The following is a 27,272-nucleotide window of genomic DNA, read 5'->3' as shown; positions in this document are numbered from 1 at the left end:
GGGACAGAATTTTGCATCATAAGGAAAGAGAATCAACATCTCTTTAAACATGTGCCATAAGTAAACTTACATGACTTACAGAGTACTATGAACTGCTGCTTCACTGGACCACACACACAAAGAGGAGAGAGAAAACAAAGAAATTTCATGATGAATCAGGAGGATGCCTCAACCATCATTGCATGTACAACAAATATGTACCCTTCAGAACAGTGACCACCCCTTTCCTCATCCAACGCTACAAAGCAGCCTGCTGACTCTCGGTGTATGTTGGGTAAAATAGAGAAAGATTTGCATTATATAGCACTAAAGTGCTTTACACAAAATGATGTATTTTTGAAATGTCATCACTATTACAATGTGGGAGCCAATTTGCACACAAATGGCAATTAATGAGCAGACCCCAGTTTTTTGCAATGTTGTTTAGGGATATTGACCAGGTCACCAGGGTAACTTCCCCTGTCCTTTCTTGAAATAGCACCTTGGGATTTTTTTACATCTACTTGAAGGGCCAGAGGGGACCTCAGTTTAAAATCTCAAGGAAAATACAGTACCTCTGACAGTGCAGCACTTCCTCAGTAGTGCATTGGAGCGTCAGCCTTGATTTTTGTGGAGTGGAAGTTGAACACAGAAGAGCCATGGTCAAAGGGGAACAGCATCTCCTTCAACTACATCCCAGCAGATCTAACAAATGTGGAGAGAAAACTGACAGGGCAACAGGGATAATAGGCTAAATATAGTCTAAAATAAAAACAGAAAGTGCTGGAAAAACTCCAGGTCTGGCAGAATCTGTGGTGAGAGGTACAGAGTTAATGTTTTGAGTTCAATATGGCTCTTCTTTGATCTGAAGAAAGGTAGAAATATAAAAGCAAAATACTGTGGATGCTGGAAATCTGAAACAAAAACAGAAAATGCTGGAAAAACTCAGCAAGGTCTAACAGCATCTGTTTTTCTTTCCACAGATGCTGTTAGACCTTGCTGAGTTTTTCCAGCATTTTCTGTTTTTGTTTCAGAGGTAGAAACATAAAAGGTTTTATGTTGTTGAAAAAGGCGGGGAGAGACAGGTGGAGAAAAAGAGGTCAAGGACAGGTTAGAGGGTGGATATGTATAAAGGAAATATAAAGGAACACAAAGCAAAGGGATTGGTAATGATAGTATTTAAGACCTAAAGGTTGTTACGACCGGACTCCAGACGTGGCCCACCAATTTGTTAACTTCCTGTATGGGACCCCAATTTTGTTATACTCCTGAGTGAGGAGGAATGAGATGGCTCCCCTTCTTTATCCAACCCCCTCGGTTGGTCACAACAGGGTTAATTTAAAAGAGATCCCTCCCACCCGCCCTGGATGGCTTTTCCCAGTCCAAATGTATTTTTATTTAGAAGGAGCCAAATTAACCAGGTTTTCTTGAGTCAAAGAGTAAGTTTATTGGTTACTAAAAACTCGAGAAAAAGTATTTTGAAAAGCACACATACACACAGATCAGAAATGAGAAGTTAAAGCCAAATAAAAGTTTTTAAAGATATATAAATTAGTCTTTGGCTTGTCCATGAGGAATAGATGGCAAAACATAGCAGCCATTAATTTGGGTGATTCCGGGAGAGTTGACTTTGGCAGTTTCACAGTGAATTTGGAAACACTTGGTTCTGCAGGATAGCAGAACCTTTTTGCTTTTTGATTGTGGTTTTCACTGAGTCTTGCCTCCAACAACCGAGAGAGACTGAGAGCGCGAGACTTCGCCTGCAACTGCACGGGTGACTAGTTGGTCGTCTTCTTGCTGTCACAGACACAGCACACTAGCACACACTACACTGCTCTACAGCTAGTTTTTTAACTCATTTTTCCCAGTGTTTGCCTGTGAGCGAAAAAAATGACTTGTTCCTAGAGTCTGTTTTTTTTTTATCTCTGATCATTTCATATATTCTGAGATATGAATCAACAGGAGGTGGATTTTTGATGACTGCTGAGACTTGGTAACCAGTCTTTTGTCTCTGCGACCACAGGAGATTAAATTTCAGTTTTTTGCATCTTTCCCACCCCCCCTATTAAGTGTAAGTTTACGTTTTAAGCTTGAAGAAAGCCATGACACCTTTTCAGGTGCGACATTCCATGTTCTCTCAGGACAGGTCTGTCGGTACAATCCAAATAGGAATTTTTCCGGAAGTGGTCACTTGACATTACCAGCCATCTTTCGCTCAGTGACCTCGCCTGTATTTCTTTAAAAAAAAACACACACGTCTTCCTTAAAAAGTTCAGTACGTCCGTTAAGTAATCCGTGGCTGTAACCGGCTTTTTCATGACAAGGTCCAGAGTAGGTGTTAATAGCAGAATAAAGGTCAACACTTTCTGGAAACAAAATAAAGAATATAGTTTATGGCGTGTAAACGAAATCTCTTGTAGAGCTGGATACTAATTGCTAACATACTTTGTGAAAGTATTTGACAAGTGATGAGAAACAAGTCTTCACTTCTGACCTGACACAATCTCTGCTGCACCTCAGCACCGACCTGGCAAGGGCAGAGGCTGTTTTGCGACAGCGTGGGTGTGGGCGGGGCCTGTTGCGAGGCTGCCGTCGGGCGGATTTGGCGGTGCCGGGCGCCGGCCATGCTGCGCCTGCGCGTCCGCCGCCCGGGGCTTCAAGTCGTTGCCGCGTTCGGCTGCCCACCCGCTGTCTGCTGCCGGCCCCGGAGCCTCGCCCCGTGCTCCGGCCGCCCGCCCCCGGCCTGTCCCCGGCCCCGCCGCAGCGAGAAGCCGCTGTCTGCCCGCTCCACCTCCACCTCCACCTCCACGGGCTCGGGCTCGGCCTCGGCCTCGGCCTCGGCCTCCCCTCGCGCCACAATGGCGGCCCAGAGCATGGCCAAGAGGATGGTCTGGGTGGATCTGGAGGTAACTCAGCCCCTTTCTTCCGGCCGCCAGTGAGATAGAACAGTAAGGTGGTGGATTAATGCAGCCCTGGGGAGCTCGGAGAGCGATAGGAAACTTCTGTTCTGCATCACCCCACCCCCTCCCTCCCCTCCCCCTCCCTTTGAAGGAAAATTTGCCAAGTTTATTAACTATTTCACAAATTGCAAATTCTTTCCCCGAATTGTGATCAATACTGTGCCCAGCTCCCACTCAGCTTTGCTCTTCCTATTTATATCTGTGCCTCCATGTAGCTCTTCAAGCGATCTGCCTTTTAACCCCACTTCGACTGACCCTAATGCAGCCATTTCCTTTAGGATGCAGGCACTTGCAGCAAAGTCACAGTCCTGGGTATCCTGTGTAAAAGACGTTTTACCCCCCCCCCCCCCCACCCCTTGCAAATGGTGTGGCATTCCTGTATAAGGAATTCAAAAATTTGCTTAGTCCATGGTTTTGATTGAACAGCAGTTGAAGTTGGGAATGATTTTTATATGCTTGGCGGTACTATTGGTACAGCATATTTAATGTGCCAGAGAGAGAGAGAGAGAGATGATGCAAGTTTTCCCTGTGATTTCCCTATTGTCAGCTGCTTATATCAGTCGCTGAGGTGCTTGCAGGAGAGTTGCGCGCTTCAGCAGAATTGCAAAACTGGAGCAAGCAAACCTGTTCATTATTTCTTGGTCAAAATTGGTAGTAAACCAGCTTTCTGCATTGGTGAGAAAATGTGTAAATAGCTGTGAAACTAAAATTGATCAATTAGGATGAAAATTGGCAGGGTTAGATTTATCTTAAACAAAAACAGAATTACCTGGAAAAACTCAGCAGGTCTGGCAGCATCGGCGGAGAAGAAAAGAGTTGACGTTTCGAGTCCTCGTGACCCTTCCACAGAACTACCGTTCTGTGCTGCCGGACCTGCTGAGTTTTTCCAGGTAATTCTGTTTTTGTTTTGGATTTCCAGCATCCGCAGTTTTTTGTTTTTAGAATTATCTTAGTCTTGTAGAGATTGTATTGGATGATATGTAAGCATGTTTCATTTTGTGGATTCCAAACCCATGCCCCAGTGTCTGTTTTTCCTAGTGTCTCCTTTTTTTAGGCATCCACTTGGGATTGCGGATGACTCTAATCAGCTCCGAGATGGCTGATAAGTCCAATGTGTGATCGGGGAGATGGGTTGTCTGGGAGTTTTTGTGCCCCTTCCCACACCTTGACATTGCCTCTGCATGTTCCTTGTGAAATCTTTGCTTGGTGCCTTATGGACTGACCCTTCTCCATTTTGCTTGGTCACAAGTCAGGGTCTCCAATGAATTGGTGGGGATGTTTGTTTGACCTCTCGAGATGCTTCCAGGACATCCCTAAAGCCCTTCTGCTGTCCTGGGAGTCTCCTGATGTGACTGTGTTTAGTCTGGTATGGTCAATGTAATGAATGATGTGAAGGAACAAGTGGAGTTTGTTGAATAAATCAAGAACACTTGGGTTTTGTCAATGGAGACAGTTCAAGCTTCTCTTAGCCTGTTCTGTGCAGATACTTAAACTTGTATGTTGTGCTTTGTTCATGGGACATGGGCATCACTGGCTAGGCATGCATTTATTGCCCATCCCCATTTGCCCTTGTTCAGAGGGCATTTGAGAGTCAACCACATTGCTGTGGTTCTGAAGTCACATGTAGGCCAGACCAGGTAAGGATGGCAGATTTCCTTCCCTAAAGGACATTAGTGAACTACTTGGGTTTTTACAACAATCGGCAATAGTTTCGTGGTCATCATCAGACTTTTAATTCCAGATTTTTATTGAATTCAAATTTCACCATCTGCCATGGTCCCCAGAGCATTACCCTGGGTCTCTGGAATACTAGTCCAGTGACAGTGCCACACTATGCCACTGCCTCCATGGTAGAATAATGTTCTTGTCTAGTATTATACAGTGTGGGGCTTTAGGTTTTCCAAGAGACTACCATTCAAAAACAGTGCAGCATGCAGTAGTCAGCCTTTTACCCCCTCCTGGCAATTCCAGAAAAGTTGTAAGATCTTGTGGTCTGACATTTTTGTTCTTTTTTCTTCAATAGATGACCGGATTGGATATAGAAAAAGATAAAATCATAGAAATGGCTTGCATTATAACCGATTCAGAATTGAATATTTTAGCTGAGGTAAGATGTCTAAAATTTACTACCCCTGGAAAAGAGTGGATTTTAAATGATGTCTTTTGGATGTGTTTTCTGTTCCAAAATGAAGTGCACATGTCACTGGTGTTTCTCTTGTTATCAGGGTCCACATTTGATTGTTAACCAACCAAATGAGCTATTGGATGGCATGTCAGAATGGTGTACAGAACATCATGGAAAGGTATGGGACTGCTGACCATTTCAGTTACATTGCTACTTCTGCCCGGCTAAAAATTTACATGCTTGTGTCTGAAGTGTCAATCCTGCCCACTCCCTTCTAAAGAACAATGTTAATATCAAATTTGCTTAGAACAATTCATACATGTCCTCTGGTTCAGTACTTGGGATGCCTGTACATTGACATAGTCTCTGTCCTTGAAAGATAATTAATTGTGAAATACATTTGAAATATTTCAATTTTGTTTCCAGAGCAAGATTGAATTCCCTAGGTTGAATAGCTTCTTTTGAAATCACCTTGGAGAATGACTTTGTTTATGTAATCTCTGCAGCGTCAGGAACTAATGTTGATCGCTTTAATTTTCTGTCTTCCAATCTATCTAAAAAGATGAGGGTCAGCTTGTGAAAAACAACATTTTGCTTTTTTTAAGCTGCTTGTGGGAGTAGATGGGGTGTTGGTGGAGAGGAAACTTAATTCATTGTAATTTGCTGTAGAAGAATCAGTCTATTTGCATTGTCAAATTTTCCATTACAATTTCTTATGTTTATATATATAATGAAAATTTGTAAACTTGCCACATTGGCCTGGATGCAGTCAGCAGTGAAGGAACAGGAGTTGCTGTTCACTATGCTGGCAGCTGCCTAAAAGAAATTTGACAGGTTTTAGATCAGGTTTGTCCAACCTTCTCATGCAAGAGGCCACATTTCAATTTTTTTTTTCACTCAAGGGGCTGATGAGCACATTTTGGAAAGATAAGGTTAGGCACAACATGAACCATAAGTTTCAAAAATAAGTTGAGGTATGAAGATGGCTGAAATCCTCATTCAACTGAATGAATAAATGTTGCCGTAGCCCCAGAGGACCATAGGCTGTTCTCTCATTAGACAGAGACGACTAGTGGTGAGTTTAACCTGAGGGTCACCACACCTCGGGTGAAGGGCGAGGTTGAGAAGGCCCATTGGTAACCTCAGTTGGTACGGGAATCGAACCCGTGCTGTTAGTGTCACTCTGCATCTCAAACCAGTTGTCCGGCCAACTGAGCTAAAAGGCACCTGGAACTGCACATAAAGTGCTGTAACCTGCAAGGCTATGGACCAGATGTTGGAAGGTAGGATTAAAATGGGAGGCTAGTTTTTGTTTTATTTCTTAGCTGGCGCAGACACAATGGGCTGAATGGCCTTTTTGTGCTGTAACTTTTCTATGGCTCTGTGAAGAAAATAAACAATTTTCTGATCAAAAGAAAAGCAATGTCAAAGCAATAAATAATTTTGAGAAATTAGTCATTAATAAAGATGACCATTAGAGTGTAAGAGGGTGTGTGTGTGGGTCTGACTGACTCCTAGTCTCAGGGTTCTCACTCATCCTCACACAACACACACTCACTGACTCTCTCAGTGGGGTGAGGGGGAGTAAGTGAGCACCCTGAAACTGGGAGTGAGTCAGAGACACACATATATATATATATACACACACACACACACACACACACACACACACACACACACACACACACACACACACACACACACACACACACACACACTCTCTTACACTCTAATGGTCATCTTTATTAAAGAGTGTGTGTTTGGGTCTGACTCACTCCCAGTTTCAGGGCGCTCACTTACTCCCTCCTCACCCACATTCCACTGTGTGAGTTGGTGAGTGTGTGTTGTAGTTGAGGTTGAGTGAGAACCCTGAGACTGGTAGTTGAGCCAGGCTTGCGCTTGCTCTCGCTCACACACACACTGACTCATTCACTCACAACCATGGGCCTGGGTGGTTTGATGACTAAAACAGGTAAGGTTTGAGACAGCCATAAACTTGTTCTCCCCACCCTATCTGACCTGGCCCTACTGTTGTTGCAACTTCTTGTCACCTTGACTCGCCAAGGGGGCCTTGTCTCTTTTCCGCCCCCACCGTCCACCCGGCAGACAGCCTCTTCCTCTTCCTCCCAAGCCTGGTAGACATTTAACCACTCCCTCCTCACAACCTCTGGCATCTCTTTCTACCCAGTGGGCTCACCGCTGTTGCTGGTGTTTAGGCCTCAAGCTGAATGAAGGACCATATGGTTTGCTGTTTCTCTACCCATTTGCTGCTGATAGGAATGCAAGAGAGGAACAGCCTGTGTTTGGAGGGAAAGATTCTTGCAGAATCTTCCACTTCACATGTCCATCTTAGCTGCATATTGAACAGTGGTTCTGCAGGCCAGGATGGAGAGGCTTGGCTGTAGGCCAGGGGTTGGGTGAGTCTTATTTTAGACTGTAGATTTCCAGTCACAACTGTCTGTTCCAACACAGGACACTCTGCAGTGGACCTGTGGACAGCACAAGGAGCTCCAAGGCTCTACAATCACTCATTGAGGAGTCCTCACAGGCGCATTAAATATAAATTATAGTATAGAGAAAGCAAATTTAAAACTTGGGAAATAATAGTGAGAAATTGAGACAAACCAGTTTTTTTTAAAGTCTGCAACATTAATTGTCTTGAGGAGATGAGGCTTCACAATTTTAAATTTTCAGGGCCAGAGAAATAGATCAGCAGTTATCATTTATTTTTTAAAAACTTATTCCTGAATGGACTAGCCATAATTGTTTTCAGCTTTCTTTAGCAGATTGAGTGCATGTGTAAGTTTATGCCATTATGACTTTTTCCGTGCCATGTGTACCAGTGAAGATTGCAAAATGTAGGGCACCCTCTGCAGGGTATCTCTGACAGCAGCTTCTGGATTTCCATGTTTAACTATGCAGGTGCCAGAGGATTGCTGTCAGATTTAGTCTGTAATTGTGGCAAGTGCCAATGGGCTTGCTGTTAATGCTACAGCAAACAGTGGTGACACTGTAACATTATCACTGGGAGAGTATAATTACAAGAAGGGAGGTTTGTGTATAGTTTCCATTATAAATGAAGGCATAATTTATAATTATGTTAAAGTAAGGACAGAATGTATGAATTTCAAATTGCTCAATTGTTCTGAATTAAAGCTGCAGCCCTCGTCTAGCATCCTGACCCTCTAACATCATGTTGCCTGAAAACTATACTTGCACTTCACTCCTTGTGCCATGTCAAAGGAGATTTGACAGTGTCTTTATAAAATTGTTTATAGAGTGCGGGAAGTAAAAGTAAAGGAAGAATCAGTTAAGGGGACAAAGTATTAAATTTTAAGACATAAGTTTGAGATTTCATGCTGCTGAGATGCATTGGAAGGGGATTGTATTGCTTATGGACTTTTTTTTTTGTATCTAAACAACTGTTATTCTTGTAGCTCACAATGTGAATATATATTTTGCCCTTTTCTTGCAGTCAGGCCTCACACAGGCAGTGCGGGACAGTAAGATCAGCTTGCAGCAAGCAGAATATGAGTTTCTGTCCTTTATACGTCAGCATACCCCACCAGGTCTCTGTCCTCTTGCAGGTATGTCACATTAACTAAGGTATTATATGGCTTGCATGCATTTTTTTCATAATGCTGGTGCTGAAAATGCTTTATATATTTAAGGTAACTTAATGATCATACCAATAGTAACATTCTTGAAGGCATAAGAAGCAAAGGACCACTGAGAATTGTCAAATAAATCAAGCCCAAAGATATATTTCTAGACTAAGAAGGGTTTTTTTTATTCATTCTTTCACTGGATGTGAAAGTTGCTGGTTAGGCCAGCATTTATTGCCCATCCCCAATTGCCCTTGCAAAGTTGGTGGTGAGCCACTTTGAACTGCTGCAGTCCATGTTGTGTAGGTACACCCACAGTGCTGTTAGGAAGGATCAAAATTGTATTGTGGAAGTAGCTTTTTATGCCAGCATCATGGGCCTGCTCAGAATATTTGGACCACCTTAGCCATTCTGAAATTTGATTCATCAAAGAGGAATTACAGGAATTGCAGGCATTTGGAACGTACGCTTGCATGAGTTGGCATCCTTCAGGAGAGGAGAGTAGAAAATTCAGAAGGGAAAAGTGTAATGCAGCAGAAGATTCATGTTCCAAACATTTATTTCTAGGAAATTCAGTCCATGCTGATAAAAAGTTTCTGGATAAGTATATGCCACAGTTCATGAAGCATTTGCATTACAGAATAATTGATGTCAGCACCATCAAAGAATTATGCAGGTAAGAAGTTTGCTGTTTTATTCAAAATTTTTCTTATTGCTGAGTAGCAACTGTATTAAAATACAATGTGAAATGAGAGCATTTCTAGCAACTTGGGAGCACTGCACTTTATTTTTAAATTGCTGTGCTGCTGACTTTCATTGGAGCCCACTAGGTCACCACTGCATAAGAGTATGGCTCACTTGCAACACATGTGCATCTAGGTTTCTGTTATAGTTGACATACTGCATATGGCAAGGTTCCTGATTGACTGCCACGTTAACACAGGAAAATATTCGGATCCATAGTTAAAGCATAGGCTTGCTTTTTGGTTTACCCCTGATCCTTTACCATTCAGGCCCTTGATCCTGTTCTAACACTCAATTTGAAATTTTCCAATATAAATGGAAAATTCAGCTACTGGGGAGAAAGTCTTGTGTTCCTTTTTTTTTATTCTTTTGTGGCATCAAAATGGAATTTGCAAACAGAGGATTGCTTCAAGAGTCAAGTATTGATTCTCTAAGGCTTTATTTCCCCTGCTCACAACTGTGTTGTAAGAGCTATAGTTCTATTCAATTTTTTTTCCCCATTTGATCCATAAGCTCAAAAGTTTGCACTTCTATCTGGTTCAAATCTTCATCAAGATCTACATGTTCATTATTTGCTTTTGATATTTTCAGACGCTGGTATCCAGATGAATATGAAGATGCACCAAAGAAGAAAGCATTGCATCGGTGAGTAAAACCTGCCATTGCAACTATTTGGAGGAGTAATAGAATTTCAGTAAGCTAGTTTGTTAAAATCTCTTTAGCCATGAAACTTCAATTCAAATATAGTTCACAAATAAGTGGACTTTCTTGAAAATTAGATAATGCCAGCACTGTGACCCTTTTATCTCTGAAAGCTTTGTAGGTCAGGTAGGTGAAAAAGAACTCTCTACTCTTCTGACTTACAGTGGCTGAAAGTGTAACAAAACACTCCTTTCAAGTGAAGCGGCATTTCACTTGCACTTCCCTCAATTTAGTCTACTGCATTCGTTGCTCCCAATGCGGTTTCCTCTACATTGGAGAGACCAAACGCAGACTGGGTGACCGCTTTGCAGAACACCTTCGGTCTCTTCGTAAGCATGACCAGACCTCCCTGTTGCTTGCCATTTCAACATTCCACCCTACTCTCATGCCCACATGTCCATCCTTGGCCTGCTGCATTGTTCCAGTGAAGCTCAATGCAAACTGGAGGAACAGCAACTCATCTTCCGACTGGGCACTTTACTGCCTTCCAGACTGAATATTGAGTTCAACAATTTTAGATCATGAACTCTCTCCTCCATCCCCCCCCCCCCCTTTTTTTCCAATAATTTATAGTTTTTTTTATTTTCCCACCTATTTCCATTATTTTTAAATATTTCCATCCATTGTTTTTTCTCTACCTTTTAGCCTATTTTTATCCCATCCTTTCACCCCACCCCCATTCGGGCTATCTGTACCTTGCTTGTCCTGCTTTCTACCCTTAATTAGCACATTCCTTAGATAATATCACCACCTTCAACACCTCATTGTCCTTTTGTCTGACATCTTTTGGCTGTCTCCACCTATCACTGGCCCTCTATCCAGCTCTACTTGCCCCATCACCCCCTTAAACTAGCTTATGTTTCACCTCTCTTCTATTTTAACTTAGTTCTGTTGAAGAGTCATACGGACTCGAAACATTAACTGTGTTCCTCTCCACAGATGCTGCCAGACCTGCTGAGTTTTTCCAGGTATTTTTTATTTTTGTTCTGGATAGTATTTATCCATATTGGACTCATGACATTCTACAAAATTGCTTCTAGGTGGCTGCACTTTTTTGCAGTCCTATTCTGGAGGGCCATAAAGTTGACATAAGAAAAGATCTTGGTGGCATTATTAAAGGTGTAAAATGCTGAAACACCAGCTTAATGTAGATGAAAGTAGACTAACTTGGACTTAGTGCAGAAATGGAGCACATGAGCACCAAATGTCTTCATTTGTTTGAAACTTGTTATCAAGCTTGGTTGTGATGTCCTCTGGTTAAAGAGCCTAGATAGTGATTGTGGACAAGTTTATAGTCGGCAAATAACCACCTTGTACAATTGTGCTGATAATTTAGAACCCTTTGCCTTTGAGAGAGCTGAGAAAACTACCTACCAAAGTGCATTATTTTGCAGGTTTTTAGTAATTTAATTACATGAACTAATTCTAGTTCTTAAGCCATATCTTTACTTTTCAGAGCATTAGATGACATTTGTGCAAGCATCAAAGAGCTCCAGTTTTACAGGACACACATATTTAAAGAAACCAAAGCAGATGAGAAGAAGAGGAAGACTCACCTAGAAAATGGCGATAATAACAAGCAAGAGAGCTAGAGCTAAGGGACATCCAGGAAGCTCTCCCAACAAACTTGATGTTTGTTTACAGTATTTTGCTCTAAAATCAAGTTTGGCCACTTGAAAATAAGCTCTTTTGTGATGCATAACAGTTAAAAGCAGAGTGTCTAAATTTCTTTCTGCGGTAACAAAAACAGAAATACCTGGAAAAACTCAGCAGGTCTGGCAGCATCGGCGGAGGAGAGCACGGTTGACGTTTGAGTCCTCATGACCCTTCAACAGTCATGAGGACTCGAAACGTCAACTGTGCTCTCCTCCGCCAATGCTGCCAGACCTGCTGAGTTTTTACAGGTATTTCTGTTTCTGTTTTTGTTTTGGATTTCCAGCATCTGCAGTTTTTTGCTTTTATTTCTTTCTGTAGTGTTTAGCCTTTTTTAGTTACAGGCTTTGCTGATTAATTGTAATGAAGCTAGTTAAGGCTTAATTTTGTTTCTTCTAATTTGAGCCTTTAACCTATAAATCAGCACAACAGCATTAATTTAGGGCACAGCTGCTTTTAATTTAATGAAATTCTTCCACTTAAATACTGCATAATAAATCTGATATCTTTCTGCTTAAGTTTCTAATTTCCATATCTTCCTGGGAGAGAGTGCTTGGATAAGCTCCATATTGTGAGTAATTGTTATATTACTGCATATGGTGTGACTTTCTGGTTTGTTTTTTTTTTGTTGATCTCGAGCTGCTTAATGAATCATCTTGCCAGAAGCTGGTTTAATTTTTTAATCATGTGTTGAAATGTTTGGTGTACATAGGACCATGGAAAGGGATAAAGAAGTCCTGATTGACTGTCATTGTAAAAGCCCTCAGTAAATTATTTTACTCGGCCTCAACTTTTTGTTAGCACTGTGCCATGAAATTTAAAAAAATGAACATTGGAAGTGCACTTATTTTTATTCAAAATAAACTCTGCCTGCAACAGCAAATGGCCGTGTGTGTTTTGACCATCAAAAATTAGACTGGGTAAAATGAATCCACACCTTCCATTACTGCAGCAATCTTTGAAATCTCTTGTCAAGTCTTGTTATAAAATTAATAATAAAGGTGGTGTAATTTTTAAAATAGTTCTTTATCTAACAACAATTTGCCTTTACATCTCGCCTTTAACCATCCCAAAGGTGCTTCACAGGAATTGAAATTTGACATTGAACACAAGGGGATAATGGGACAATTGTCCCAAAGCTTGATATCAGAAAGGTGGGTTTTGAAAAGGAGAAAAGTGAAGCAGTTTGGGCAGTGAATTCAACATATTAGATTGGTAGTGGATATTCAATTGTTTACCAAGGCTGGTTTCCCCATAGTGCTGTCAGTTGTCTGTACTTGCAACCAATTATATCAATAATTCCTTTGTTTTGAAATGTCTTACAAACAATAACTATTCATAGATTCTAGGAACAAATCCTAAGGTGCCTTGAGTGTAATCAAACGAATGATACAAGCTAATAATCAAGATTTAAGACACTCTGGGAAGTGTCTTAAAAGGCTCAGCTGCACTCATACAGCTGCTATTAACTATGGCAGCAAGTGTTTGATGACTATTTCTGGTTAGGGACCATTAACTTTAAATAAAAAGTAGACAAAGTTTGAAATCCTGGTTATCCACTAGCAGAATAAAGCCACAAGATTCCATGATTGAAAGCAAAATAAATGTTACTAGACAAAGACAGAGGTAAAACAATTGATATCTATATTACACTCTAACATGATTAACATGAGATAAATATGAATTAACAGAAAAACTGGTCAAACATGCCACAATACACATTAAATGGCAGATGCAGCTAAGACACATTCCCCACAGATTTCTCAGCAACACGTCCAGATGTCAGTGACCACTGAGTCACAAACTTTTGTTAAACTTCCTCATGAGGGATTGCAGCTCTTCACTTTTAAGATCTAGCCTTTGAATTCCCTCAAAGTCACTCAGACTGCCTTAATGACCTGCTGGCTAAATCTCTTCTCTGGCGATGCTGTTCCAAAAGATTTAAAAAGCCACAGCCTTGTCTCTAATTATCAGCACATCTCCAACTCTTTTGTAGCTTGCTAAGCTTAACTTAGCTTCACTTCACTAAGTTAGTCCTGTTCCTGGGTTTGTCTGACCTCCAGTCCCTTGGCTGCACTAAGCTATAAATGGTTCCCAAGATGTCACAACCCTAACTGTCTGGAGCCTGGAAACAGTTCCCAGGACTTCTGTGAGCTGCCAACCACACAAGGTTCAAACTGCAACTAACAGTCCCTCCCAGCAAGAACACAGATAAATTGAAAACAGAACTTCCTTTGCTCCACCCATTTCCATGACAATTTAGTCTTTCAGGGTTCACTACATGCTTTTCAACTAATTTAGCTCTAACTCCTGAAACAAAGCACCTCTGGAATGCAAGCAGTGTAGATATCATGTATCCAGCTTAGTAAGCCCCTCCCCCTTGGTGTTTTATGGCTCCATCTCTCCTAACTCTATTAAACAAACATGGGAAACTTCTGATCTGCCATTTTCTTTGGGTGTTCTGGGAATAAACAGTAATCGTCCCAGAACCAAACATGGTCTCTATAATATTACCATGAACTAAATATTCATCATACAGCAAAGACTTCTGCAAGTCAAACAAAAGTCAAGTCTACAGAGCAGTTGTCACCATGCTCCTGGACAGCAGTGAGGCCTGGACTGCACATCAGCAACACATATGAGCAGTAGAGAAATTCCATCAGCAATGCCCCTGTCAAGTCCTCTTGATTCAGTGGAAGGACTGTCAAACAAATGGTAGTGTCCTTCTTGAAGCCGGGTCCACAAGCATTCAAGTAAAACTTCTACAAAATCAATGTCAATGAATTGGACACTGTGTTGGGATGGCCAAAAACCATCTCCCCACACCAGGTCCTGTTCCCTCAACTCTCGAATGGTCAATGTTCCAGGGAAGGACTATCATGAGAGTATAATAATTTTCATAATATTTTTCTGGTTTATTGTAAAGTAGGTTTATGGGGGTTGTGTTTTTCTGTCTGTGTTCAATTACATTTTGTAGCCAAGCAGACTGCAAGTTAAGTTATCAAAAGAAGTAATTATCTTTAATATGCTAATGAGTAAACAAAGCTGGGGTCTGAACATGTAAGGTGTAAAGGAAATTTGCATTTTTAGGTAGATGAAGGGAGATTTGAATTTCAAAGAGGTTAATGAGAATAGTAGCAACATGAAAAGATTTACATTATAAGAAAGGTAAAGTTCCAAGGACATGGAAACAATGGAATTTACATATTAAAAACAGTGAAACATATAAAGGAGAAGGAGGCGATGTGTCAGGGGAAGGTATTGTAAGATCTAACAGAATTGTGAGAAGCCTCCAGCACTTGTGCTCACACCTGCTATCTACAGAAACCGAAGCTAGAAAGAGCCATTTTGAACTCCACTGACCAGGGTATTGCGTTAATTTGTTGGATCTGTTTAAAATCTAAAATCTATTTTCAGAACATTACCTTAAAGGAAGCCAGGTTAATTAGGGATTTTAGGAGTTATTATAGTGGTAATTTGTAGACATATGTATGTGCTTGAAACCTTTTCTTTCGTTAATAAATATTCTAATTTTAATTTTTTTAAATCTCTGAAGTCTTGGTGGACTTTGTGCTTATGAATTCAGTGCATGCACCTCAAAATAACAAATTATAAAACAGTTGTGATAGCGTGATCAAATTACGCTCATGGATTTGATCTGCTTGGCACACATCATCTGCTGGGTCATAACAAGACAAAGAAAACACTTCAAAGGCACTCTGAAGCTCTCCCTGAAACGTGGTGGCATTTACCTTAGTGACTAGGAGGAGCTTGCTACAAATTGTTCAGAATGGCAACAACTCATTCATCAAGCTGTAACACTCTGACTCGCAACATCTTAAAAATGAGGCAGAGTGCAACAGAAAAGGAAGAAAACCCTGCACTCCAGATCCCACTAGCTTGTAGGACCCCTGCCCTTGTGAGCCCAAAGATCTGTGGGTCAAGAATTAGCCTGTTCAGTCACATGAAGACCCATGCCAGAAACTCTCAATGCTGAGTAGACATCATGCCCGAATCAGGGCACAATTGATGATGACAAAATGATAAGAGGTTTAAGAACTGAGCTTTGGTCCTATGTGCATCAGTATGTTGAAATAGGAACAAGCTATTCTGGCATCATGTTCTCCACTTGCATTTCTCTACGCTGGGAGACAATGACGTAGTGGTAATGTCACTAGGCCAGAGATCTGGAGACCCAAGTTAATCCTCTGGGAAGGCTAACGTTCTGGGGGAATTTAAATTCAATTAGCAAATCTGGAATTGAAAGCTAGCCTTGGTAATGATGACCATCTCGTTCACTAATATCCATTAGGGAAGAAAATCTACCATCCTTACCTGGTCTGGCCTACACGTGACTCCAGGCCTACATGTGAATCCAGGCACATGGCAATGTGATTGCTTCTTAAATGCCCTCTGAAATGGCCTAGCAAGCCACTCAGTTCAAGTGCAATTAGGGATATGCAACAATGCTGGTCCTGTCAGCAATGCCACGTCCCAAGAAAGAATATAGAAAAAAAATAGTGAAAGGCATCTTATTTGAGTTTCATCCTCTGTTCTTATGTCCCATTGCTTTTGAGATCTTGTTTTTAAAAGGGGGTTGTAACCCACCAATTCTACAGCCAGGCAGTCAGCAGCACTGAGAGGAGAGTGTGAGAGGAGGACCTGGGACAGACAGTCAGCAGCACCTAGAGGAGAGTGTGAGAGGAGGACCCTGGGACAGACAGTCAGCAGCACTGAGAGGAGAGTGTGAGAGGAGGACCCTGGGACAGGCAGTCAGCAGCAACTAAAGGAGAGTGTGAGAGGAGGACCCTGGGACAGTCAGTCAGCAGCACTGAGAGGAGAGTGTGAGAGGAGGACCTGGGACAGACAGTCAGCAGCACTGAGAGGAGAGTGTGAGAGGAGGACCCTGGGACAGTCAGCAGCATCTAGAGGAGAGTGTGAGAGGAGGACCCTGGGACAGACAGTCAGCAGCACCTAGAGGAGAGTGAGAGAGGAGGACCCTGGGACAGTCAGCAGCACCTAGAGGAGAGTGTGAGAGGAGGACCCTGGGACAGACAGTCAGCAGCACCTAGAGGAGAGTGTGAGAGGAGGACCTGGGACAGACAGTCAGCAGCACTGAGAGGAGAGTGTGAGAGGAGGACCCTGGGACAGTCAGCAGCACCTAGAGGAGAGTGTGAGAGGAGGACCTGGGACAGACAGTCAGCAGCACTGAGAGGAGAGTGTGAGAGGAGGACCCTGGGACAGGCAGTCAGCAGCAACTAAAGGAGAGTGTGAGAGGAGGACCCTGGGACAGACAGTCAGTCAGCACCTAGAGGAGAGTGTGAGAGGAGGACCCTGGGACAGTCAGCAGCACCTAGAGGAGAGAGTGAGAGGAGGACCCTGGGACAGACAGTCAGCAGCACCTAGAGGAGAGTGTGAGAGGAGGACCCTGGGACAGACAGTCAGCAGCACTGAGAGGAGAGTGTGAGAGGAGGACCCTGGGACAGGCAGTCAGCAGCAACTAAAGGAGAGTGTGAGAGGAGGACCCTGGGACAGACAGTCAGTCAGCACCTAGAGGAGAGTGTGAGAGGAGGACCCTGGGACAGTCAGCAGCACCTAGAGGAGAGAGTGAGAGGAGGACCCTGGGACAGACAGTCAGCAGCACCTAGAGGAGAGTGTGAGAGGAGGACCCTGGGACAGTCAGTCAGCAGCACTGAGAGGAGAGTGTGAGAGGAGGACCTGGGACAGACAGTCAGCAGCACTGAGAGGAGAGTGTGAGAGGAGGACCCTGGGACAGTCAGCAGCATCTAGAGGAGAGTGTGAGAGGAGGACCCTGGGACAGTCAGCAGCACCTAGAGGAGAGTGTGAGAGGAGGACCCTGGGACAGTCAGCAGCACCTAGAGGAGAGTGTGAGAGGAGGACCCTGGGACAGACAGTCAGCAGCACCTAGAGGAGAGTGTGAGAGGAGGACCCTGGGACAGACAGTCAGCAGCACTGAGAGGAGAGTGTGAGAGGAGGACCCTGGGACAGTCAGCAGCACCTAGAGGAGAGTGTGAGAGGAGGACCTGGGACAGACAGTCAGCAGCACTGAGAGGAGAGTGTGAGAGGAGGACCCTGGGACAGGCAGTCAGCAGCAACTAAAGGAGAGTGTGAGAGGAGGACCCTGGGACAGACAGTCAGTCAGCACCTAGAGGAGAGTGTGAGAGGAGGACCCTGGGACAGTCAGCAGCACCTAGAGGAGAGAGTGAGAGGAGGACCCTGGGACAGACAGTCAGCAGCACCTAGAGGAGAGTGTGAGAGGAGGACCCTGGGACAGACAGTCAGCAGCACCTAGAGGAGAGTGTGAGAGGAGGATCCTGGGACAGTCAGCAGCACCTAGAGGAGAGTGTGAGAGGAGGACCCTGGGACAGACAGTCAGCAGCACCTAGAGGAGAGTGTGAGAGGAGGACCCTGGGACAGTCAGCAGCACCTAGAGGAGAGTGTGAGAGGAGGACCCTGGGACAGTCAGCAGCACCTAGAGGAGAGTGTGAGAGGAGGACCCTGGGACAGTCAGCAGCACCTAGAGGAGAGTGTGAGAGGAGGACCCTGGGACAGTCAGCAGCACCTAGAGGAGAGTGTGAGAGGAGGACCCTGGGACAGGCAGTCAGCAGCACCTAGAGGAGAGTGTGAGAGGAGGACTCTGGGACAGTCAGCAGCACCTAGAGGAGAGAGTGAGAGGAGGACCCTGGGACAGTCAGCAGCACCTAGAGGAGAGTGTGAGAGGAGGACCCTGGGACAGTCAGCAGCACCTAGAGGAGAGTGTGAGAGGAGGACCCTGGGACAGTCAGCAGCACCTAGAGGAGAGAGTGAGAGGAGGACCCTGGGACAGTCAGCAGCACCTAGAGGAGAGAGTGAGAGGAGGACCCTGGGACAGTCAGCAGCACCTAGAGGAGAGTGTGAGAGGAGGATCCTGGGACAGTCAGCAGCACCTAGAGGAGAGTGTGAGAGGAGGACCCTGGGACAGGCAGTCAGCAGCACCTAGAGGAGAGTGTGAGAGGAGGACCCTGGGACAGACAGCAGCATCTAGAGGAGAGTGTGAGAGGAGGACCCTGGGACAGTCAGCAGCACCTAGAGGAGAGTGTGAGAGGAGGACCCTGGGACAGTCAGCAGCACCTAGAGGAGAGTGTGAGAGGAGGACCCTGGGACAGACAGTCAGCAGCACCTAGAGGAGAGTGTGAGAGGAGGACCTGGGACAGACAGTCAGCAGCACTGAGAGGAGAGTGTGAGAGGAGGACCCTGGGACAGTCAGCAGCACCTAGAGGAGAGTGTGAGAGGAGGACCTGGGACAGACAGTCAGCAGCACTGAGAGGAGAGTGTGAGAGGAGGACCCTGGGACAGGCAGTCAGCAGCAACTAAAGGAGAGTGTGAGAGGAGGACCCTGGGACAGACAGTCAGTCAGCACCTAGAGGAGAGTGTGAGAGGAGGACCCTGGGACAGTCAGCAGCACCTAGAGGAGAGAGTGAGAGGAGGACCCTGGGACAGACAGTCAGCAGCACCTAGAGGAGAGTGTGAGAGGAGGACCCTGGGACAGACAGTCAGCAGCACTGAGAGGAGAGTGTGAGAGGAGGACCCTGGGACAGGCAGTCAGCAGCAACTAAAGGAGAGTGTGAGAGGAGGACCCTGGGACAGACAGTCAGTCAGCACCTAGAGGAGAGTGTGAGAGGAGGACCCTGGGACAGTCAGCAGCACCTAGAGGAGAGAGTGAGAGGAGGACCCTGGGACAGACAGTCAGCAGCACCTAGAGGAGAGTGTGAGAGGAGGACCCTGGGACAGTCAGTCAGCAGCACTGAGAGGAGAGTGTGAGAGGAGGACCTGGGACAGACAGTCAGCAGCACTGAGAGGAGAGTGTGAGAGGAGGACCCTGGGACAGTCAGCAGCATCTAGAGGAGAGTGTGAGAGGAGGACCCTGGGACAGTCAGCAGCACCTAGAGGAGAGTGTGAGAGGAGGACCCTGGGACAGTCAGCAGCACCTAGAGGAGAGTGTGAGAGGAGGACCCTGGGACAGACAGTCAGCAGCACCTAGAGGAGAGTGTGAGAGGAGGACCTGGGACAGACAGTCAGCAGCACCTAGAGGAGAGTGTGAGAGGAGGACCTGGGACAGACAGTCAGCAGCACTGAGAGGAGAGTGTGAGAGGAGGACCCTGGGACAGTCAGCAGCACCTAGAGGAGAGTGTGAGAGGAGGACCTGGGACAGACAGTCAGCAGCACTGAGAGGAGAATGTGAGAGGAGGACCCTGGGACAGGCAGTCAGTCAGCACCTAGAGGAGAGTGTGAGAGGAGGACCCTGGGACAGTCAGCAGCACCTAGAGGAGAGAGTGAGAGGAGGACCCTGGGACAGACAGTCAGCAGCACCTAGAGGAGAGTGTGAGAGGAGGACCCTGGGACAGACAGTCAGCAGCACCTAGAGGAGAGTGTGAGAGGAGGATCCTGGGACAGTCAGCAGCACCTAGAGGAGAGTGTGAGAGGAGGACCCTGGGACAGACAGCCAGCAGCACCTAGAGGAGAGTGTGAGAGGAGGACCCTGGGACAGTCAGCAGCACCTAGAGGAGAGTGTGAGAGGAGGACCCTGGGACAGTCAGCAGCACCTAAAGGAGAGTGTGAGAGGAGGACCCTGGGACAGTCAGCAGCACCTAGAGGAGAGTGTGAGAGGAGGACCCTGGGACAGTCAGCAGCACCTAGAGGAGAGTGTGAGAGGAGGACCCTGGGACAGGCAGTCAGCAGCACCTAGAGGAGAGTGTGAGAGGAGGACTCTGGGACAGTCAGCAGCACCTAGAGGAGAGAGTGAGAGGAGGACCCTGGGACAGTCAGCAGCACCTAGAGGAGAGTGTGAGAGGAGGACCCTGGGACAGTCAGCAGCACCTAGAGGAGAGTGTGAGAGGAGGACCCTGGGACAGTCAGCAGCACCTAGAGGAGAGAGTGAGAGGAGGACCCTGGGACAGTCAGCAGCACCTAGAGGAGAGAGTGAGAGGAGGACCCTGGGACAGTCAGCAGCACCTAGAGGAGAGTGTGAGAGGAGGATCCTGGGACAGTCAGCAGCACCTAGAGGAGAGTGTGAGAGGAGGACCCTGGGACAGGCAGTCAGCAGCAACTAAAGGAGAGTGTGAGAGGAGGACCCTGGGACAGACAGTCAGCACCTAGAGGAGAGTGTGAGAGGAGGACCCTGGGACAGGCAGTCAGCACCTAGAGGAGAGTGTGAGAGGAGGACCCTGGGACAGTCAGCAGCACCTAGAGGAGAGTGTGAGAGGAGGACCCTGGGACAGGCAGTCAGCACCTAGAGGAGAGTGTGAGAGGAGGACTCTATGACAGTCGGTCAGCAGCACCTAGAGGAGAGTGTGAGAGGAGGGCCCTGGGACAGTCAGCAGCACCTAGAGGAGAGTGTGAGAGGAGGACCCTGGGATAGTCAGCAGCACCTAGAGGAGAGAGTGAGAGGAGGACCCTGGGACAGTCAGCAGCACCTAGAGGAGAGTGTGAGAGGAGGATCCTGGGACAGTCAGCAGCACCTAGAGGAGAGTGTGAGAGGAGGACCCTGGGACAGTCAGCAGCACCTAGAGGAGAGTGTGAGAGGAGGACCCTGGGACAGACAGTCAGCACCTAGAGGAGAGAGTGAGAGGAGGACCCTGGGACAGTCAGCAGCACCTAGAGGAGAGTGTGAGAGGAGGACCCTGGGACAGTCAGCAGCACCTAGAGGAGAGTGTGAGAGGAGGGCCCTGGGACAGTCAGCAGCACCTAGAGGAGAGTGTGAGAGGAGGACCCTGGGACAGACAGCAGCACCTAGAGGAGAGTGTGAGAGGAGGACCCTGGGACAGACAGTCAGCAGCACCTAGAGGAGAGTGTGAGAGGAGGACCCTGGGACAGACAGTCAGCACCTAGAGGAGAGTGTGAGAGGAGGACCCTGGGACAGTCAGCAGCACCTAGAGGAGAGTGTGAGAGGAGGACCCTGGGACAGTCAGCAGCACCTAGAGGAGAGTGTGAGAGGAGGACCCTGGGACAGACAGCAGCACCTAGAGGCGAGTGTGAGAGGAGGACCCTGGGACAGACAGTCAGCAGCACCTAGAGGAGAGTGTGAGAGGAGGACCCTGGGACAGTCAGCAGCACCTAGAGGAGAGTGTGAGAGGAGGACCCTGGGACAGACAGTCAGCAGCACCTAGAGGAGAGTGTGAGAGGAGGACCCTGGGACAGACAGTCAGCAGCACCTAGAGGAGAGTGTGAGAGGAGGACCCTGGGACAGTCAGCAGCACCTAGAGGAGAGTGTGAGAGGAGGACCCTGGGACAGACAGCAGCACCTAGAGGAGAGTGTGAGAGGAGGACCCTGGGACAGGCAGTCAGCAGCAACTAAAGGAGAGTGCAAGAGGAGGACCTGTTTCTACCTGTCAGAGCTGAAGTGTGGTGGGGATGAGACCATTGTTCACCTCCTTTTGGAATGTGCCTTTGCAAAGAACATTACAAACATCAACTGCAGCTGGAGGATCATCAACTCGGTGAAAGACGCTCTTTGGTCTGCCCGAAACTTGTTGGTTTTCCAGTGCAGAGTTGTCCCCGACCAAGTGTTGCAGACTGGCACATTCCAAGGTCCAGGACTACGTGCTGAGGGACACAGTTAAGCTTGGGGCGGCCGCCACAAAGGCGCAATGGGGAAGGGTCGCTGCCTAAGACCTTTCTGCCACAGTGCAATGGGGGGCTGGGAACTGTAAAGAGCCCCTCAGGCTGTACAGATTAAAATGAATGTCTGCCAATGATTGAAATATTCATGGTTTGTTCTGCTACACCTTGTGATTCATGTTGTAAAAGTTGAACCTGATTGTATTTTTGTAAGGTGATTTGAAATGGTTCGAAATGTTTTTGAAGATTTATGAATAAAGTATATTTTTGCAAAAAAAAAAGTGCCTTTGCAAAGAAGGTCTGGAGAGAGATGCAGTGGTTTTTGTCCCAAGCAGTGCTGTGACACAGGACCCTGTGCTCTATGGGCTGTTCCCAGGGACACACACCGAGACAAATATCAACTGCAGCTGGAGTATCATCAACTCGGTGAAAGACGCTCTTTGGTCTGCCCAAAACTTGCTGGTCTTCCAGCGCTTGTATTATAATTATATTGAAGCAACTCAGAGTGCAACATGTGACTGTGAGTGAGGCAGTTATGGGGATCCAAAACTTAGCTTTGAAGGAGCCTCAGCCAGTGCCCTTGTCCAATAGGTACGAGGTTCTTGCTCACGAGGGCAAAGATTGCAGGGAGGATGAACGAACTGACCACAGCACCATGGTTACAGAGCACCATTCAAATGGGGGGAGAAAAGAGAAATTTAGTAGTTATAGGGGATAGCATAGTTAGGGGAATAGAAACTGTTCTCTGCAGCAAAGACGGAGAATACCGAAGGCTGTGTTGCCTACCTGCTGCCAAGGTTAAGGACATCTCTTCTGGACTGGAGAGGAACTTGGACTGGGAGGGGAAGGATCTAGTTGTCATGGCCCACATAGCTACCGATGACATAGGTAGGACTAGGAGAAAGGTGCTGCTGAGGGACTACATGCAGCTCGGGGCCAATTTAAAAAGCAGAACCACAAAGGTAATTATCTCCGCATTACTACCAGAGCCACGTGCAAATTAGCATAGGGTAAATAAGATTAGAGAGGTAAATGCGTGGCTCAAAGGTTGTTGTGGGAGAAATGGGCTCCAATTCATGGGGCACTGGCACCAGAACTGGGGAAGGAGGGAGCTGTTCCATTAGGATGGGCTTCATTTGAATTATGCTGAAGGGTGTCCTGGAGAATCGTATTCTAGGGTTGTCGATGGGACTTTAAACTAATTAGTAGAGGGGAGGGTTCAATTGAAGGGAAGTTTAAAAAAGAAATAAGAGAACAGAGGTGCAGGCTAGTGAAGAGATAAACGATAATCAAAGTGTGACAGGAAGGGGCAGAAAATATAAGCAAAAGAGTGCAGCAGAAACCAGAACCAAATTGAGCAATAATGGTAAAAAGTCAAAGCTTAAGGCTCTTTATCTGAATGCACGCAGCATTTGTAACAAGATAGAGGAGTTGATGGCACAAATACAAATAAATTAATATGACTTGATAGCTATTACACAGACGTGGTTGCAGGGTGACCAAGAATGGGAACTCAATATGCAAGGGTATTCAACGTTCTTGAAAAATAGGCACAAAGGAACAGGAGGTGGGATAGCATTGTTAATAAAGGAAGATATCAGTGTGCTGGTAAGTAGTGATATAGGTGCAATAGATTGTGATGTGGAATCAGTTTGGGTGGAAATAAGGAAAAGCAAGGGGAAGGAGTCACAGGTGGGAGTTGTCTATAGGCCCCGAAGAGTTGCCTCACTTTAAGACAAAGCATAAATTGGGAAATAATGGAGGTGTGTAAGAAGAGCGCTATAATTATCATGGGTGATTATAATCCACATATTGACAGGACAAATCAGATTGGCAGGGGTAACATGGAAGACAAATTTGCAGAGTCCATCAGGGATTGTTTCTTAGAGCAATATATTGCAGAACCTTCCTAGGAAAATGTGTAATGAGGTGGGATTAATAAGGCATCGTAGTTAAGGATCCTCTAGGGGGTAGCAATCACAACATAGTAGAATTTCAAATTCAGTTTGAGGGCGAGCTACTTTGGTCTCAAACCAGTGTCCTCAACTTAAATAAGGGCAATTACAGAGGTATGAAGAAAGAGTTATCTAAAGTGGACTGGGAAAATAAACTGGGAAGGTCAGCGGATGAGCAGTGGCAGCCATTTAAGCAGATATTTCATAACGCTCAGCAAAAATTTATCTCAGTCAAAAAGAAGGACTTGACCAGAAGGATGGACCACCCATCGTTAACAAAGATGGTCAAGGAGAGTCGCCAATCAAAAATTAAAGCATACAAAGTGGCAAAAAGTAATGGCAGGCCGGAGGATTGGGAATTTTTTAGGAACCAGCAGTGGATGACTTAAAAGCTAATAAAGAGGGAGAAAATTAATTATGAAAGTAAATTGGCAAGAAATATAAAAACAAACAGCAAAAGCTTCTATGGGTGTATAAAAAGAAAGAGAGTGGCTAAAGTGTGCATGGGACCCTTGGAGGATGTGACTGGAGAATTGATAACGGGGAACAGGAAAATGGCAGATAATTTAAACCAATATTTTGCATAAATCTTTATGGTGGAGGACACTATAAACATTCCAAAGATATCAGATAAACAAGGAGCTAATGGGAGGAAAGATCTTGTAACAGTCTCTATCATGAGGGACAAAGTATTTGACAAACTAATGCAACTAATGGCAGACAAGTCACCAGGACCTGATCGCCTGCATCCAAGGGTTTTAAAGGAAGTGGCTGCAGAGATAATGCTGGCATTGGTTGAAATATTCCAGAACTTGCTGCATTCCAGGAGGATCCCAGGGGATTAGAAAACAGCTAATGTGATGCCCCTGTTCAAGAAGGGCGGGAGACAAAAATCAGGAAACTATAGGGCAGTCAGCCTAACATCTGTCGTTGGGAAAATGCTAGAGTCCATTATTAAGGATGAAATAGCAGGACATTTAGAAAAGTTTAACGCAATCAAACAGAGCCAACATGGTTTTGTGAAAGGGAAGTCATGTTTTACAAATTTGCTAGAGTTCTTTGAGGATATAACAAGCAGAGTTGATAAAGGGGAACTGGTAGATGTAGTGTATTTGGATTTCCAGAACGCATTCGATAAGGTGCCACATAAAAGGTTAATGCACAAGATAGGAGCTAATGGTATTGGAGGTAATGTATTAGCATGGATTGAGGATTGGTTAACATGCAGAAGACAGAGAGTTGGGATTAATGGGTCTTTTTCATGTTGGAAAGACGTAACTAGTGGAGTGCCACAAGGATCAGTCCTACAGTCCTAGGGCTTCAATTATTTACTACCTATATCAATAATTTGGAGGAGGGGGCAGAGTGTAACGTATCCAAATTTTCTGATGATAAAAAATAGGTGGGAGGATATGTTGTGATGAAGACATAAGGAATCTGTAAGGGGATATAGACAGGTTGAGTGAGTGGGCAAAAACTTGGCAGATGGAATTTAATATAGGAGAGTGTGAGGTCATGCTCTTTGGTAGGAAGAATCAAAAGACAGACTATTATTTAATGGAGAGAGACTCCAAAAAAAGTGCAGCACAGAGGGATCTGGGGGCTGCATCTTCCGGTCGGCGAGCTGGAGTGGGGTGATATCGGGCGTGCACCCTGATGTCACCCCATGTCATTTAGATTTTCAGTTCGAAGGGTGTGCAGCCAAGTTGGCTGTGCGCCTGCCGAACTGTCAATGGCCTTTAAAAAAGTAATTGAAAGAATTAATGGACCTGCCCGTCCAACCTTAAGGATGGTGGGCAGGTGAAGAGCCCAGGCAGCTTGCAGAAAAAACATGAAACCTCATCCATGGGCGGGATGAGGTTGCAAAAGGGATTTAAGATGTGTATGAAATATTTAAATAAAACAAATTGACATGTCCCAGCTCATGTGACAGTGTCACATGAAGGGACATGTCAGGAAAATATTTTTGTACCCTTTAAAAAATTTTTTAAAACTTCCAATGATCTCCCTGAGGCAACACTTTGCCTCAAGGAGATCTGTGCACTCTTTTGCGCACATGCATGAAAGAGCACACTCCCAGCTCAGGGAATCCCCCTCTGTCCGCGTAGGAAGTGCTCGGGGCTTCTAAGCAGACGTCACGCTGGGCGGGCCTTAATTGTAGGGGAAAATTGCAGGTGCAGCAAGTAATTAAGAAGGCAAATTGAATTTTGACCTGTATTGCTCGGGGGTTGGAGTTTAAAAATAGGAAAGTCTTGTTACAACTGGTGAGGCCGCACCTGCAGTACTGTGTACAGTTCTGGTCCCCATACTTAAGAAAGGATATACTGGCGTTGGAAGCAGTTCAAAAGAGATTCACTAGGCTGATTCCTGGGATGAAGGGGTTGACATATCAAGAACAGCTAAACAGGTCAGGCTTTCATTCATTGGAGTTTGGAAGAATGAGGGGTGATCTCATTGAAACGTATAGGATTCTGAGGGAGCTTGACAGTGTAGCTGTTGAGAAGATGTTTCCACAAGTGGAGGAATCTCGAACTCGGGGACATAGTTATAGAATAAGGGGGCACTCATTTAAAACTGAGATGTGAAGGAATATCTTCTCTCAGGGTGTAGTGAATGCCTGGAATTCTCTACCCCGAAACCTGTGGAGGTTAGATCACTGAAAGTATTTAAAGAGGGGGTAGATAGATTTTTGACACATGGGCGAGTTGAGGGTTATGAAGAGCTGCCACAAAAGAGGAGTTGAGGTCGGGGACAGATCATGCAATGATCTTATTGAATGGCGAGGCAGGCTTGAGGGGTCAGATGGCATGCTCCTGCTCCTATTTTTTATGCCCTTATATTCTTATAATAAACTTACTCTTTCTTTGATTCAAACCTGGTTAAATTGGCTCCTTCTAAAAAGAATGAATACATTTGGACTGGGAAAAGGTAC

At 45.4% G+C, this 27,272-nt stretch overlaps 1 protein-coding gene across 2 annotated transcripts; it reads left to right on the top strand.

Annotated features, from left to right (window-relative positions):
- Positions 1-2,588: 2,588 nt before the first annotated feature.
- On the top strand, positions 2,589-11,932 carry smfn (small fragment nuclease). Of its 2 annotated transcripts, none has more exons than XM_041174400.1 (7): positions 2,589-2,885; positions 4,963-5,046; positions 5,165-5,242; positions 8,540-8,651; positions 9,237-9,345; positions 10,005-10,058; positions 11,572-11,932. In XM_041174400.1, the coding sequence occupies exons 1-7, from the start codon at positions 2,604-2,606 to the stop codon at positions 11,705-11,707; spliced, it is 855 nt and encodes a 284-aa protein (XP_041030334.1). In that variant the 5' UTR covers positions 2,589-2,603; the 3' UTR covers positions 11,708-11,932. The 2 variants fall into 2 exon arrangements, with proteins under 2 accessions (XP_041030334.1, XP_041030335.1); XM_041174401.1 differs by having other exon boundaries at positions 11,055-11,635.
- Positions 11,933-27,272: the final 15,340 nt, after the last annotated feature.

Source organism: Carcharodon carcharias, chromosome 25 (genome assembly GCF_017639515.1).
Source record: "Carcharodon carcharias isolate sCarCar2 chromosome 25, sCarCar2.pri, whole genome shotgun sequence".
NCBI lineage: Eukaryota > Metazoa > Chordata > Chondrichthyes > Lamniformes > Lamnidae > Carcharodon > Carcharodon carcharias.
This window is presented reverse-complemented; position numbering and strand designations above follow the sequence as displayed.